The 15,692-nt window shown below is 38.0% G+C and overlaps 1 protein-coding gene across 3 annotated transcripts in view; it reads right to left on the reverse strand.

Annotated features, from left to right (window-relative positions):
- Dp1 (satellite-binding protein 1 Dp1) overlaps window positions 1-15,692 on the reverse strand; it is a 344,304-nt gene that overhangs the window by 200,252 nt on the left and 128,360 nt on the right. For all 3 annotated transcript variants that reach the window (XM_068226305.1, XM_067141586.2, XM_068226304.1), the window contains exon 9: window positions 5,766-6,059. In XM_068226305.1, coding sequence (XP_068082406.1) covers window positions 5,766-6,059 — 294 coding nt within the window. The remainder of the gene's footprint in view (window positions 1-5,765; window positions 6,060-15,692) is intronic.

The following is a 15,692-nucleotide window of genomic DNA, read 5'->3' on the forward strand; positions in this document are numbered from 1 at the left end:
ATGACAAAGAAGGATGTGAGTAGAATACAGGCAACCGAAATGAAGTTCTTGAGGAGTATGATACAGAAGAGTAGAAGAGACAAAATAAGGAATGAGAAAATCCGGGAAGAAATTGGAGTGGAAAAAATGAATGATAGAATAGACTGAGATTGTTTGGGCACATGAAGCGAATGAGCAACGAAAGAATGCCAAAAAAGGTGATGGAAATGCAAATCCAAGGAAGGAGAGGCCGTGGACGACCACGACTGAGATGGAAGGATACCATCCAACGCAGCATTATAGAAAGAAACCTGGACTGGGACACAGTGTTGGAGGAGGAGTGGTGGAAAGACCGAAGAAAGTGGAGAGGAACCATATTTGCCCCGGCTACAGCTGGATAAAGGGAAAAGATGATGATGATGATGATGATGATGATGAGGTAATGGGGGTCGGTAGCACACTCAACCTGCTCACATTCATAAAGGATCAGGTAAGAGCCATGTTTCCATTCAAACGAAAGGTTTCCGGGTTCCTTTCCATAATTTTAAACCAGCGGTTTGTGATATATTGAGCATATTTCCGTACCTGAGAAGAAAAAGGGCTTACCGGTATGTCCATTTTGTTAACTTTACAGTATAAACTAAAAACAGTAACTGGCTGCACATTTATGCCAATTGCTCATTATACAAATATGGTAGAATCGTAAATGTTTTATATATATTTATTCTGCACACCATATATTTATGTAGATGTTAAATAAATACATATTCATAAATTCTAATCTAAATTTTCTTTGGAAAACTGTGAATTGTGTTATAGTAAGAAAATGTACAAGTTTTATTTTGAGACAAAAACGGTTCTGTTGTGACAAAATGTAATTTTCTGTCGCATTCTTCTTAATTCCTTATTAAGTTTCTGGATGCTGTAAAAGTAAGTTAATATGTAAATAACTGTTTGCAATACTAATTTTTATCTGTTCTGTAGCTAAATGAACAAGACAACCATAATATAGCACACACAAAACTTTATAATAATTTTCACATTAAAAAAATGTTCACTTTTTTTTTCTTTTTTCTTTTTTTTACACATTGTCACTGAAGTTCTGTGTAAGATAATTATTGTAATTAATTACTTTTTCCTGAATGAAATGTTCTCCAGAGAATTTAATGTTATGTCTGGAGAAGTATCACTCATCACTAGGATACTCGTCGTCGTCTTCTACATAACAGAGATCACTATAAAATGCACTGTACTGCCACGGAATCCACCGAGTTAAGGTTTGCAGGTCCATGTATTTTGCTGAACTAATGGGTTTGGGTCCACTTCGTACGGTCGGAATTTCCTTTGGTAGCAGGAGAGCATTTCTACTATGTCTTCTGATATCACTTTCTTGAAAACAGGTGTCGTTGAAGGATGTCTTGTAGGCAAAAATTCCAGGTTTGTCGGCTGAAACTTTAAGCCATCCAACTTTTGAGATTAGAAACATCACAAGTAGTAGATTTCTTGCGATTTGTGAAATGGGATCCATATTTTTCAGTTACAGATGTGAAATTTTTCAAATTACTACATTGCATTTCATTCACTACTAGCGACTTTTTTACCTGGCATGTTCTGATCAACTGAGCCCAAACACATGGCACAGCAATCTCCAAGTTCATGAGTTTCAACTTTTTCCTTTCAATCCATTGTGATTGTTCTCTTCCTTGCATCTACTTTTGATTCCTCTTAATCTTTCTTCTTAAAGCTGTACCTGACATCAGCTTCCGTATGGTGATTTTTCAACTCTTTTACAATTTTCTGCTTCTCCTCCTCATTTACAGGATATTTCAAATTTTTTTTTTTTTTTTTTTTTTTTTTTTTGAAACGATCACAATCATCGCAAGTGTCTTTTAGGGAAATGGAAAGAGCGATTGAAATCTTGGTTGAAAATCTATCTATGTAACCATTCATTGGCTACATTTTCTTCGGGGATGTTACTGTCCTTGCATTCTCTGATGTATGCTCTGTACCATTGAAATATTAAGATGAAACCCAAAATACTTCCTTCCTGTCCTTTGTCTGGAATAATGGCTTTCATATTGTAGGTATTTCAAAATACGAGATTATACACTTTGTATCACTGTCTCTTGTATTTTATTGGTCGGCATAAATTTCCCTCTTCGATCACATGTAACTACCCCGTTCATATTTCTGTACATAGAAACCCTGACAAACTTGTCAGTGACACACAGCATCTTCAAAAACATAATTTTACACACAGGAATTATTTCACGTTTTATTTTCCTGTGTGTAGAGTTTTGTCATCTTTCTTCTCTCTGTAGTACTACCCATTTCTTTACGAGTTCTGTGTCTATTTCTTGGAACTTCCTTCACCAAGGTTCTTATTATCTGAAATTTCTGGTCCCAAGAACTAGACTCTAGCAATATGCGATATATGTAGTGGAAGTTGAGGAGCCAAGTCTAATATTGATAAACAGCACTAAAACAGTAATAATAATGATGATTAAGATATTACTAATAATACAGCATACGTTAATGGGATCTAATTTTAATCAGTTCAAGTTAGTGTTACTTCATTCATTAGGGTGTAACTCCACAAAGCACAGTCAGTAACAAAATGTAGGCTAATACAGAACTCTTCAGTAAGAAACATAAATATATTTACCTCTCACTCCACATGCTTGCTTCAGAGCAAGTTGCAATATTATCTTCCCTTTTCAAAAACTATGCATTTTGCGTACATTCAAACACCGAAGTCTCATGAAACTTTGAACTTCTTGTGGCTTACAATATGTCACTGTTGTTTTCACGCAAATTTGCATCCGATAATGCAGGTCTTTTATATTCCCGTAACACAGGAAACAATAACAACATTCACAATAATAAGCAGGCTTCATTGTCGTACTTTAATAATGTAGGCATAAGGCGAATGTCTATCGACTCTTTCTTTCTGCGGAGAAATTACTTACAAGAAAGGCGGTTGTCAAACGTGCGACCTTGCAGCACTATAAAGTTTTCTGCAAAAGGCGGATGTCCCACATGCGCCTTTTCCGTCCTAAAAGCATTCTGGACTACCGCTTCATGCCACACTCTAAATCCACACGGAATGGCAACAGGACAACCGCCTTTATTCCATAGATGCGGTCAAATTATACCGAACACAAAAATGACTAACTCAGAATCACAAAGAAAAAATGGACATATGCCCCTTTGCCTCTCAGGTAAGGATTTATAACACTGTGCAGCAGCACTTCTGTACCTATGCCACCAATGGTGCATGGCAGTAGTTGAGGGGGGGGGCATTATATCAAGGTAGTTACTAATATTACTTCCAGAAGGAATATCTGTTTTGTTGCTTGTTGTGGGCATTAACTGAGGGAGGCGAAGTATCGGGTGGCGTTACGTATGGAGTTGACTGCATTAGTGTATGAATCCCTCTATATACGAGAATACTCCACAAACATTTTCTCCGGAATTTAGTGAAGAAAAACTGGGATATGTGCATTATTTGAAATAAGGTTGAGATTGCTTCACCTCAAAATATGACCCCATTATTATTATTATTATTATTATTATTATTATTATTATTATTATTATTATTATCATCATTATTATTATTGGCCACATTGGACCACTTGAGTCTTCCATGTACACTTTCTTTGAAGGCTGTACTGTTTGATTCTTATTATCTGTCCAGTACTTCATTTGTTCTGACTGCAGTGTTCTTAATTCGTCTGAAATCTCTACAGGCCTTCTCTGCATTATTTCAGTTGAAAATTTGTGATTCTTAAGAAGGGTGGTAATTTTATTCATGTTCTCTGCATCAGTAACTTTGAGTCCAACTGTTTTGAGATCCTCTTGAATTTCTTTGATCCAATGCCCTCCTGTCTTCTTTCCCAGATTTCTCATCACTAGTTGTCGTAAAATCCTGTTTTCTGGTAATCGTAAGATGTGAAAGAAATAAGAGATTCTTTTCTTCTTCATCGTGCTGGTAACTGGGTCAATGTCTCTATAGAGTTTCATTGGGGAGTATTCTCCACACTCCTTACATTTGGTACTTTTTATTTATGCAAGTTCTGATAATTCTTCTTTCAGTTTTGAGGAGCTGATCAGTTCTTCTTTCATTTTTAATTTGAAACAAGGTTTTGCAAGCGTAAGTGGCTTTGGGCAAATTTACAGTTATACTACAGATTAGGTAGGCAACCTGCTTGATCAGAATTATCCAAGCAGTTTACTTACCTACCCCTGATATTTTAATCGGGTAGTTTCGCCTATGTGTTGTCGCAATGAATGTACTGTGCCGTAGGCCACACAGACCGAAGACGGACACCGCTATTCACTTGACGGAATTGAGGAAGACGCTCCGTGGGAAGGTGGCAATTATAAATCTTATTCTTCCTCCGCTAATGATGATGAATAAAAGTATGGGAGCATGCAATTACTGCATTGACTATAATATTTTATTGCTCACATTAACTTAAAATTGATAAACATTGTACATCAAAATATTTTTGCTGTTATAGGTAGAGTCCCGGATGCTTTGCAACAGCATGTGAAGATTGACGGGTTTCTTAAAACGGGTGTATAATTTATTCAATTTTTCAGTGCCCTGTACATACTGTAATTACACAGGATTAATTTCTTATTTTAAATAAGGTTGAGACTGCTTCACAACCATCTACTAGTATTTGGACAACCAACCCATCCCAACAAAACAGTTTACACACCATTGTATCAGCACCAGTGCCTTATATTTACATTGAATGGTGGCGTTTTTGCACACACTAAACCTCTAGTGAGCTTAATACGAAGTAATTCCAAGATTTATGCAGCACAAGTTCCTTCAACCTGACTTTAACACTTTGTTCGGTGGTCCCAATAAAAATATTTTAAATGGGTACAGTTTAGTAGAACTTCAATACTAGCACCACTATCAGTGCTGTAAACCTACAGGTGCCCAACTGGCTCATGTCATTTTGTTCTGATAAGAGTTGCAGCAGACATAGTCCACCACTTCTAAGTACTTCAAGTAATTTCAATATTCATCTTCCTGAATGTTATAGCAGCTTGAAACTACATGTGCCTAACCTGCTCATGTAATTTTGTTCTGATAAGGTTATAGCAGAAGTAGTCCACCACTTGTAAGAACCTCAAGTAATTTCAATATTATTCTTCCTGTATGTCATAGCAGCCTGAAATTGATTCACAAACCCTCAGTCAAAAATAAATGCAATAATACACAGAAATGATATGTATTTTATTTATTAAGTTTGATATTACTGATAAAAACCAATGTGTTTTCTGTACTAACCAATAATTAGAGAGATTAACATGGGAAATAATTTCCCATACAATGAAACTGTAAATTTGAATATCTTCCCAATATTTTATCCCTGAATCTAAAACAGCCAACTGGGCAAATTCTACTCACATAAGCAACACACCAATATTATATTACTGAACAGCATGGTCAAAATTTAGCAGGTAGATTCACGGTCAAGATAAATATTAAAAACAACTCATCATGGATTGGAAGATGCTATAAGAAATCTGGTCCACACAGTCAGAAGTGAAAAAGATCTTGAACGTAAGGAAACACAAGTATTTTTAAAGGAACTTGGAAGTGAGGCAATGTCATTCAGTCTAACAAGTTTTAAATTATTACAGTTGAAAATATATACTACAGATATCTACATACAGAAGCTTCTTAGAACACAACTATGGTACACAAGTTCATGCAAATGCCGATCTCTAAAAGAAAGCAAAAAAAATTAGAATTACTATACCTTGCAAGCCTTATCTACACCATCCTTCTTTCCTTCAATGCGAATGGTATTGCTGCCATCACCCTCAATAATGTTGATCATTACACCAAGCTCATTCTTCATTCGAGTTACGTTAGCACCATTTTTACCAATGATATGTTTGTAGAACTTGGGATCAACAAACTTTTCTACGCAAGTCAGCTTATTGATTAGGTCAGATGCCATAGTTTCCAACTCTTTCCGAGCCTTTTCAACTTCATCAGGTGGGCCTTCTATCTTGATACTATCTTCTTTATCAGTGAATTCCACATGCACCTGCAGAAGGAACAGAAAGAATTATTTTATCTACAACTACCACATTTTCTCCTCCAGCAATTTACACCCATGCAAAATTCACACACCCAAATTTTACAGAGTTGAACCTGGTTAAAAGAAATGCTTGCATATTTTATGCACTCGTTTTCTCAAACATTAATCGCACAGTTCAGGGCAAGTTTCAAAACAGAGATGTAGTTCTAACTTCCGTGTTTTGAAACCTGGAATTTCCAGACTGATAAATGTGCTATTTGTGTGTTACAGGGCTGTCATGGCTACCGGTAGTTTGGTGAAAGGGTTGGTGCTGGCTAGATGCAGTGACGCACGCTTCTACAGTTTGCTTTTTGTGATGCACGATACAGTTATTATGGTATGGTAATTATTGTTGGACCTTCATGAGCGCCTATTCACGTAATACTGACTCATTTAAGCTCGTTGAAATAAACTACACCAAAATATATGAACAGGAATAAGACAGTGAGCCAAAAGTATTCAGTGTCCGAAGGTACCGTAACTTATAGTAATGGTGGAAGCAGAAAGCAGCACTTCAATCTACCATTAAGTATCGAAAAACATTTCCTGGACCAAAATGTGGAAAGTTTCTGCGAGTAGTAGATCTTATAGAATACAGTCGAACCTCGGTATCTCGAACCTCTATCACTCAAATTTTCAGTATCTCGAAGTAACTAAAATTTCCCGGCTGTTTGTCCTATTCTTCACGAGTATTTATTTCTCTCACACGAATTTCTCGATTTCTCGAAGCAAACATTTCCTCCCTTAAGAAAAAAATACTCTGTCATTCGAATTTTGTACAACATTAACTGTGCAATACGGCATTTGTGGTTTGCCAGGAACAGTTAAGAAGTAAAGAAAGTGTTACAGTGAAGTTGGCAGATAATATGACTGGAACAAAAAAAGTAAAACTCCTAGCGATCAGAAAATTGGCGAAGCCTCGTTGCTTCTCGGGTGTGAATTAATTACCGGTCACGTATGAAAGCAACCCCCAAAGTCGCGGATGACAAGCCCCATTTACAAATCTTGGCTGCGAGGTATTGACGAGAAGTTTCAACGTGAAGGGAGGAAAAGCCTACTTTTTGTAGACAACTACCCTGGTTATCCAAAGGTGCTCGTTCAAGAGTTAAACGCAGTGCGCGTTGTCTTCTTACCACCGAACTTAAAATCTAATCTACAGCCCACGAACCAAGGTGTGATTAAAAACTTGAAGCATTTCAATAGGAAGAGGGCTGTTCAGAGAATTCTAAGAGGAATTCAATCCGAGGAGTCATTAACGGACATTACAATCGATAACAATGCTGAGTAAACCGTGGGCTGATGTGAAGCAGGAAACAATTGTAGACTGCTTCTGCAAAGCAAGATTTTTGAAAGGTGACTCAGGAGCTGAAGAAGAGGAAGTCACTCTTGTTCCTGAAGAATGGGTGGAGTATCAGCAGCTTGTTAACTGAGAAGCTGATTTTGAGACTTACATAAATGTGGACTCTTGACGTTATAGTGGACGAGCCTTCTACAGATACCGTCAACGCTGCTGCTCAGTAAGAAGCCGAATAAGAAGAAGATTCACAACAAGAAGAGTTGGAGCTGCCTTCGCCTGTACCATCAGCAGACTTAAGCATTAAATGCAGTGCCTATTCTTCGATCCTACGAGTGCATACAGAGTCAGACAAATGTAAATGACAGTGTTTTCACAGCAATCAATGTTGTTGAAAAGTATGTGGAAGAAAAGAATGTTAACAGTAAAAAAAAAACAGAAGAGACTAACAAATTTTTTCCAAAGGTGTTAACGGAAGTATGTTTCTTGTTTCACCACTGTATGTAGTGTAGCCTGTCTTCTAAAAAGTTACTATAATAAGGGTTATAATTAATGCAATGCTGTAAAATAGAGTTTGTTTGAATATTTTCAAATACTGTTAAAAACAATGTATTCAGTATAAGCCCGTACATGCATGCATCAATTATGTGCTATACACGCCCTATATCGCAAAATTTTGATAACTCAAAATGAAATTTAGCTCCCCCCAAGTTCATTCGAGATATCGAGGTTCCACTGTACCTAATGGACCTAACATTTCTCACGAAATGGTATATTTTAACAGGCGTGAATTACAGTTGCTCAAAGTGACACTCGTACAATTATATAACCATATGTATAACAGTAAATGAAGAAAAACAACATGCAGTACATGAACTCAATATTTGATAATACTAGAGGGTATAACCTTCTTACAATCCATAATTAGCAATTCATAATTTGGAAGAATGCAAGAGAAAATTACACTTTGTCACAACAGAACAGTTTTCGTCTAAAAATAAAACTTGCACATTTTCTTACTATAACACAATAATTGTCTTTTGCTACAGGAGATGATTGAAATAGAATACGAATCAAAATAATGAATACTTTGTAGGAAACCCTTTATAGTTTTGTTTATAATGTCTCTTAATCTCCTAATTTCACCATTTTTTCACAGTAAGACACAGGAATTGTGTTTCATTCTTCTAAAATTTCTTCAAGTTATTCTTGCTTCTAGTAGAGTGCTGCTGTACTTTACCTTTGAGGTGAGACCACAGATGTTCTATTACATTAATATTCGGTGATTAGGGTGGGGTTTCTAATACCTTTGGGCACTTATAAAGAAGCCAGGTGCAAACTTTCAGAGCCTGTGCTTCAGATCATTACCCTGATAAAATTTGAATGTATTACCAATCCCAAAGTTGCACATATAGTTCATAGAGGACATAAGGTAACTATGATGAAAAGTGAAACTAAATCTAGATTGTCTAATGCCACAGACATTACAGATTATGCACTGAAAATACTGATCACGTGGAGTTATACATTAAATAAAAAATAAATAGTTGTGAGTTGTCTGCATAACAGGTCAAAATGAAACTCGCACAGTACATTGCTGATGTCAGTGTAAACAGTACACAGCCTATTCACTCCCTCATTCCTACTCAGACTTATGCCCAGGTTAGACGAGTTTCATTCCAGATCTGCTTACAGTATGTACTGTACAGTACAAATGCAATGGGACGTCAGAATGGACACTTCACTGGAGGAACGTCAACTTATTATCCATAATAATAGACAAGGTAAATCTCTAAGAGAAATAGCCAAAGTCATAAATAGATAACATCCCACCATACAAGACGACATAAAACGTTTCAAAGAATGAAAAGTGTTAGCCGACAAGGGAAGAGAGAGCTCCAGAAAAATCTTTCGTAAAAGGGATGAACGCTGGATACTTAACAAGGCGAAAAAGAATCCAAAGTTCTCTGCTAGTAAGTTGACTTTAGAGGCTGAAAAGTGGTTAGGAAAGACATATAATCCTGAAACAGTGGGAAATGTGGTACGGAAACATAATTATAACGGCCGAGTAGCTACGAAGAAACCTTTCATTACTGAAGTCAACAGAAGGAAGAGAGTCGCATTTACTAAGGAACACCAAAAAAGGATTTCGAATTTTGGAAAACAGTTCTCTTCACCGATGAGTGTAAGGTAAACCTCTATGGATAGGATGGGAGGGCTTATGTGTCACGTAAGACAAATATCGAATATCAAGAGGAGAATCTACAACCATCTATGAAAAACAGTGGGCCTGTTATGATATGGGGCTCTATGGCTGCTACTAGGGTGGGTAATTTAAAGCTCATAGAGGGCGTTATGGACCAACATGTATATTTAAACATCTTTAATGTCTTTGATTTTCATTGGTTTGTCGTAAAGAAGTGGAAAGAAAAATATATTTGGTCTCCCAAATCGGCAACACGGATCAGAAGCCAATTGGTTTCGAAGTGCCCTCAAGTCCAATGAATGATGTGAAAAGAAAATGTAGTGTTATTGTGCAGATGACTTGAGAGCAAGAGATGTATAGTTATGCTCCCTGTAAGGGAGATGCCGAGGTGTCAATTTAGTTCCAGAGGAGTTCTATTACGTGCTGGTAAATCTATAGACAAGAGGCTAACATATTTGAGCACCTTCAAATAACAACGGACTGGAAAACAGGTTGTAGGTTTTTACGCCAGGATCGAACCTGCCAACTAAAGTTCAGATAGGCAGTGCTCTAGCATCTGAGCTACTCAGCCCAGCAAAACCTCTTGAAGGGAGTCCTCTCAATGCTATGATTTACATACAGGGGGTACTTCTTTTCAACACCTCTTTCCAGTATTGTTGCTCATTATTGAATCGATAACTGTGACGTTCTTCAGCATGTCAGAACTAATTCAGGATAAAATAAATTTTGAAAATACCTGAAAAGAGAAAATAACAGAATATACCTGAAAAAGATACCATTAATTAAAAACAGGATGATGTGTTTTATCCTTTAAGGATCATCAGAATCTAACCAAATAACAATTTTCAATTTTTTTTCCAAGTTGCTATACGTCGCACCGACACAGACAGGCCTTATGGCGACGATGGGACAGGAAGGAGCTAGGAGTGGGAAAGAAGCAGCTGTGGCCTTAATTAGCTACAGCCCCAGCATTTGCTTGGTGTGAAAATGGGAAACCATGGAAAACCATATTCAGGGCTGCCGACAGTGAGGTTCGAACCCACTACTGGATACTGGCCGCAATTAAGCGACTGCAGCTATCGAGCTTGGTACAATTTTCATTATTATTATTATTATTATTATTATTATTATTATTATTTCCCCATATCCAGCTCCTGCTGAGTAGGGGCATTTATGGCACTTCTCCACTTGTCTTTCTCCTTCCACCATTCCTCTTCCATCATTTTGTCCCAATTCAGGTTTCTTCTTCTTGCACTCCTCTTTATTGAATCGATCAAACCTTGTTTTAGGTTTCCCTCTCCCTCTCATTCTCTCAGACTTCATCTCCATCGTCTGTCTTGGTACTCCTTTATCCACCATCCTCTTTAAATGTCCAAACCATCCTAGTTTATTTCTATCAATTTTCTCATTTGAGTTTTTTATTCCAACTTCCTTTCCAACATCGTTTCTCACCATGTCTTTCCTTACACGTTTCTTAGGTACTTCATTTCACTGGCTTGAAATCTACTCTCCACCCTACTTATTGTCTAGGTCTCAGCCGCGTAAGTCAACATGGGTGCATAATATATTTTGTACATTATCTCTTTATATTTCATTGGTACTTCCTCATTCCAGACAAGGTTTCTTACACGCTTGTAGAATGCATTGCCCTGTTGCATCCTGTTTGTAATCTCCATGTCCAGCCTTGCATTCTGCATTAATTCACTCCCGAGTTATTTGAAACTGTCCACATTCAAGGTTTTGCCCACCAATTTTCACAATGTCTTTACCTTGTCTTTCTCCTCTTGATATCACCATGGTCTTGCTTTTCCCTGTGCTGATTTTCACACCATACTTCTTTTCAATGTTCTCGTTCAGTGCATCAAAGTTGTTCTTGTACTTCTTTGCTGTTTGTTCCCCACGCTACAATATCGTCTGAATAGTAATAACTTCATCTCCCTATTTTCATACGCTTCCTTTGTCTCCTTTACAATATTGCCCGTAACGATTAGAAACAAAAGAAGTAATAGCACATTCCCCTGTCTTAGTCTTTCCTATCTAAATCTGTAGGCAGCTGATGGAGTTGATGTACACTGCTAGCCCATTTCTACACTTTGTGTACCCAGTCTCCTTTTTTGACCATGGTTTCATCAGCTTTGTTTAAACTACTCCTTTCCTATTAGTTTGTAAGCCGTTATTACATCTATGAATGTCATGTACAGATCCTTTCCATATCGCCAATTCTTTTCCATTAGTTGCCTCACGTTGAAGATTGGATCCACTGTAGATCTTCCACTTCTAAAGCTACACAGTTTGTTGTGTGTCCTCGCCTGGGAGCTCCGCAACCCACTCCCACATGGAAGCTACTCGCTGCTACGAGGTGTGGACAGCAGTGCGCTGATGTAATTGTGCAACGTCAGCCAACGTGTATATATTGGGGGCGACGTTTTCACCGCTCCAGGCATTCAGCTGTGTCCAGTGACCAGACTTCACCGTTTGTCAGACACAGAGGTACCCTCTTAAAAACATGCACTGAACAGGTGGACTAACTCTGGTCGGGAGGTTTCGCCTCAGAACTCTGCGCCTCAAGTGTCAATGACATACACCTACCCAGCATTCTGCTAACACGGACTTGTTCCAAGTTCCCTACAAGATTCTTAAACTTCGTATAAAAATCTGCTATCGAGAACTTTGGACATCAAGATAGATTTCGTTGTACATATAAATTCAGATTGTATATATGTATATATTGCTTTCGACAAACTGTCACTTAACTTATGTGTTATCTACCGTGTACCACATTCCAAGAAGCAAGTCTCAATTCCTTTCATTTTGTACATATTGTAGAAAAGACTACAAACTAATAAACTTTTATGTTATGTTTCGTATATAGTGCTTCTTGTATACAACATGACACTATTCCTCCTGCAACCCTCCTCCTACATTTCTTCTCATACTCCTATCTAAATATCCTTTCCAGTATTTTTGCCACTATAGTTATCACACTTTTTTAATTCCCAAAAACCGATATTATTATTCCCCTTCCCCAGTCTTCAAGCACATGTTTCTGTTTCCATATGTACTTTAACAATCTGTACATCCACTGGAGTCCAACAGGTCCAGCAGCCTTTATCATTTCTACACTAATTTCATCCATTACTGGTGCCTTCCCCATTACCTCTAACATTGTTATGCCATCTAAGGTTGTCACTACACTGTGTTATCAACTCTCCACCTTCCTCTTTTAACACCTTTCTATGAACTCTCTCTTTCCTATTACTTTGTATAATTCCATACAGCATTCTTTTGCCACCAGCTCCATCCGTTTCTATTTTTTGTCTAAATTCTTCCTAACTTTTCTTCTCTTACCAATTTCATACATTTCTTTTTATTATCAAGATATTTCCTTTTGCATTCTACTTTCTCTATTCCATTCTTGTCAAGCTTTCATCTTTTCTTAAACTGCTTCTCTCATCATCTCATTTCACCATGGTGTCTCCTTTCCTCTCTATCTCATCGATGTTCCATCACAGAAACACACTGTCGTACTTACAAAGTTAAACCGTTCATCTTCCACATGTCCTACTTCTGTAACTGGAATTTGTTGTTTCAGTCTCTCCAGAAATTCTTCCTGTATTTTCTTATCTTTTAACTTCCTCACTTTTATATCGCTATGTCTTATCTCCGTTCATTTTTCCATTTTCCCCATTCTCATTTTAGCTATCATAACACTATGTCTCCATCGAATGCTTCTCCTCGTGAAGTACTTTTATTCATCAACTTTCTGCGATTTGTCCTTTCCACCACAAAGTAATAAATTACTGGTTTTATTTTCCTACCACACCAACCGAATCTTGCAATTTTCCTCTTGTTTTTCTTCCGAAACTATCTGTTGCCCACAATCATTCCATTCCTCTCACAAAACTCAATTAGTTTCTCTCCTTTTTTATTCCTTTTCACATATCCACATGGTCGAATTACTTCATCCTTTCCTTGTCTTTCGTTTCCCTCCTGTGCATTTAAGTTTCCCATTATCATCACTTCCACATCAGTTCTCTCTTTTTTCTTGTTTTTCCAGAAATTACCAGGCCCACTCCATTTTTTGCCTCTCAGCCACCACTCCAGTATAGTGTATATCCTTTCCTAATTCTCTTCTGGGCTGATCGCCTGGATGTTAGGCCACTTTAAACTAACATTATCATTCCCTTCTTTCCTTTCCTTTTCCATTTAACTTTGCTGAACATCATCAATTTTTTATCCCATTACTCCATAAAATACACCACTTCTTTTGCCTGTCCTGTCAGGATCATAAGGTTCATTATGACCACCTTCATGATTCGCCACTAGTTGCCCATTTTTCACAGTTCCCCCAGCACCCAAGTAACAGCATGTCGCTTGCAGGGTATGAGTTAATCATATCCGACGCAAGTTTAGAAGCACTATACTTATATTTAAGCTATTATTACATTAGGGTTGCCAGTCACAGGGACATTTAATACACTGCCAGGTGAAACTTTAGATTGCTCCTCAGGAGTAGAGGCACCTTTTGCAACCACTTCAGTGAAGTATGGACGTTGCTGACAAGAGAAAGTTCTTCTGGTTTATCTGCCATTGGGACTTGTGAAACAGCCAGAAACTACGCCCGTTGCCGTGACAACCAGTAGGAATGCAGGGGCGATTTAGGCCTAGGTTCTAAGAATCTCTAAGAGTAAGTTGCTAGATTTCCCATTTGCTGCCGTTATCCTTGAAGCAGGTGTCAGGGGTGTGAGGAAGATAGAAAGCACATCCTAACAAACTAGTACACGTCTTGTCTTTGCTTCTTGTAAGCCTAAGCTACGAATTGCCAAGCATAGTGTAGCGTCGTAATTAGTATGAATAGGAGTCGGTGAAGTTAGTTGTAATATCAACGTACAAGCTTTTTTTTAAAGTGAAAATGAGCACAACTCAGAGGAAAGAGATCAAGCGAATGGCACTAACAATAAAAGACAAAGTGGAGATTATAAGGAAAGTGGCATCATCTACACTTTCTCGTGTTGCTTTGCCAAAGGAGCTGGGGATGCCGCCGTCTACTTTGAACGGTATTATAGCGAAGATAGAAGAGATCTCTGCTTCTGCAGGGAATACTTCAGCAAATTGTAAGGAAGTTAAATCTGAAAAGTATGATGAAATAGAACAAGTTCTGCTAATATGGTTTACACAGCAGCGAAGTTTAAACATACCTTTCAGTGGGACTATTGTGCAGGAGAAAGCCTCATGCAAATTAAGGGTACCTTTTACCGCGTCGAGCGGGTGGCTGGAACGCTTTAAAAATCGAGCCGGCATCGTTTACAAAGTCGGCCCCGTGGTGTAGGGGTAGCGTGCCTGCCTCTTACACGGAGGCCCCGGGTTCGATTCCCGGCCAGGTCTGGGATTTTTACCTGGACCTGGTTAGAGGTCCACTCAGCCTATGTGATTAGAATTGAGAAACTATCTGACGGTGAGATAGCGGCCCCGGTCTAGAAAGCCAAGAATAACGGCCGAGAGGATTCGTCGTGCTGACCACACGACACCTCGTAATCTGCAGGCCTTCGGGCTGAGCAGCGGTCGCTTGGTAGGCCAAGGCCCTTCAAGGGCTGTAATGCCAGGGGTTTTTGGTTTTCGTTTACAAAACAATTTGTTGCGAAGCAGAGAGTGTAAGTTCGGAGGAAAGGGAAGTGTGGAAGGACATGGTTCTGCCTGCTAAAATAATCAAACCTTGCAACGTTTTTATATAACTTAATATGTTCCCTTCTCTTATCAAATATATTTATAATATGGTATGTTCAATAATTTTACTTTATCTCTAAAAATATTGTCATGATAATCGAATTTTTATATTGTGGCTTTCTGTAAGCAGCTCTTACATATCGGCCTATTTCGGTATTGTTCACAAACAAGGAAATCTGTTGGGTTTCACATGTATTTCGAAGTACAGAATAAGTTTTTGGGCATTACCCCTTTTAAGAAGTTTCCTGCTTAATTTTTTTTTTTGCAGTCCCTTGAAAAACTTCTTAACAGAGTTTCACTGTAAGTTAATATGGGAAGGGCAGCTGATTCAGAACGTGATGGAACCAACTAGTGGGAAGAATATTCTGTATGTGGT

Source organism: Anabrus simplex, chromosome 2, assembly GCF_040414725.1.
Source record: "Anabrus simplex isolate iqAnaSimp1 chromosome 2, ASM4041472v1, whole genome shotgun sequence".
Classification (NCBI taxonomy): domain Eukaryota; kingdom Metazoa; phylum Arthropoda; class Insecta; order Orthoptera; family Tettigoniidae; genus Anabrus; species Anabrus simplex.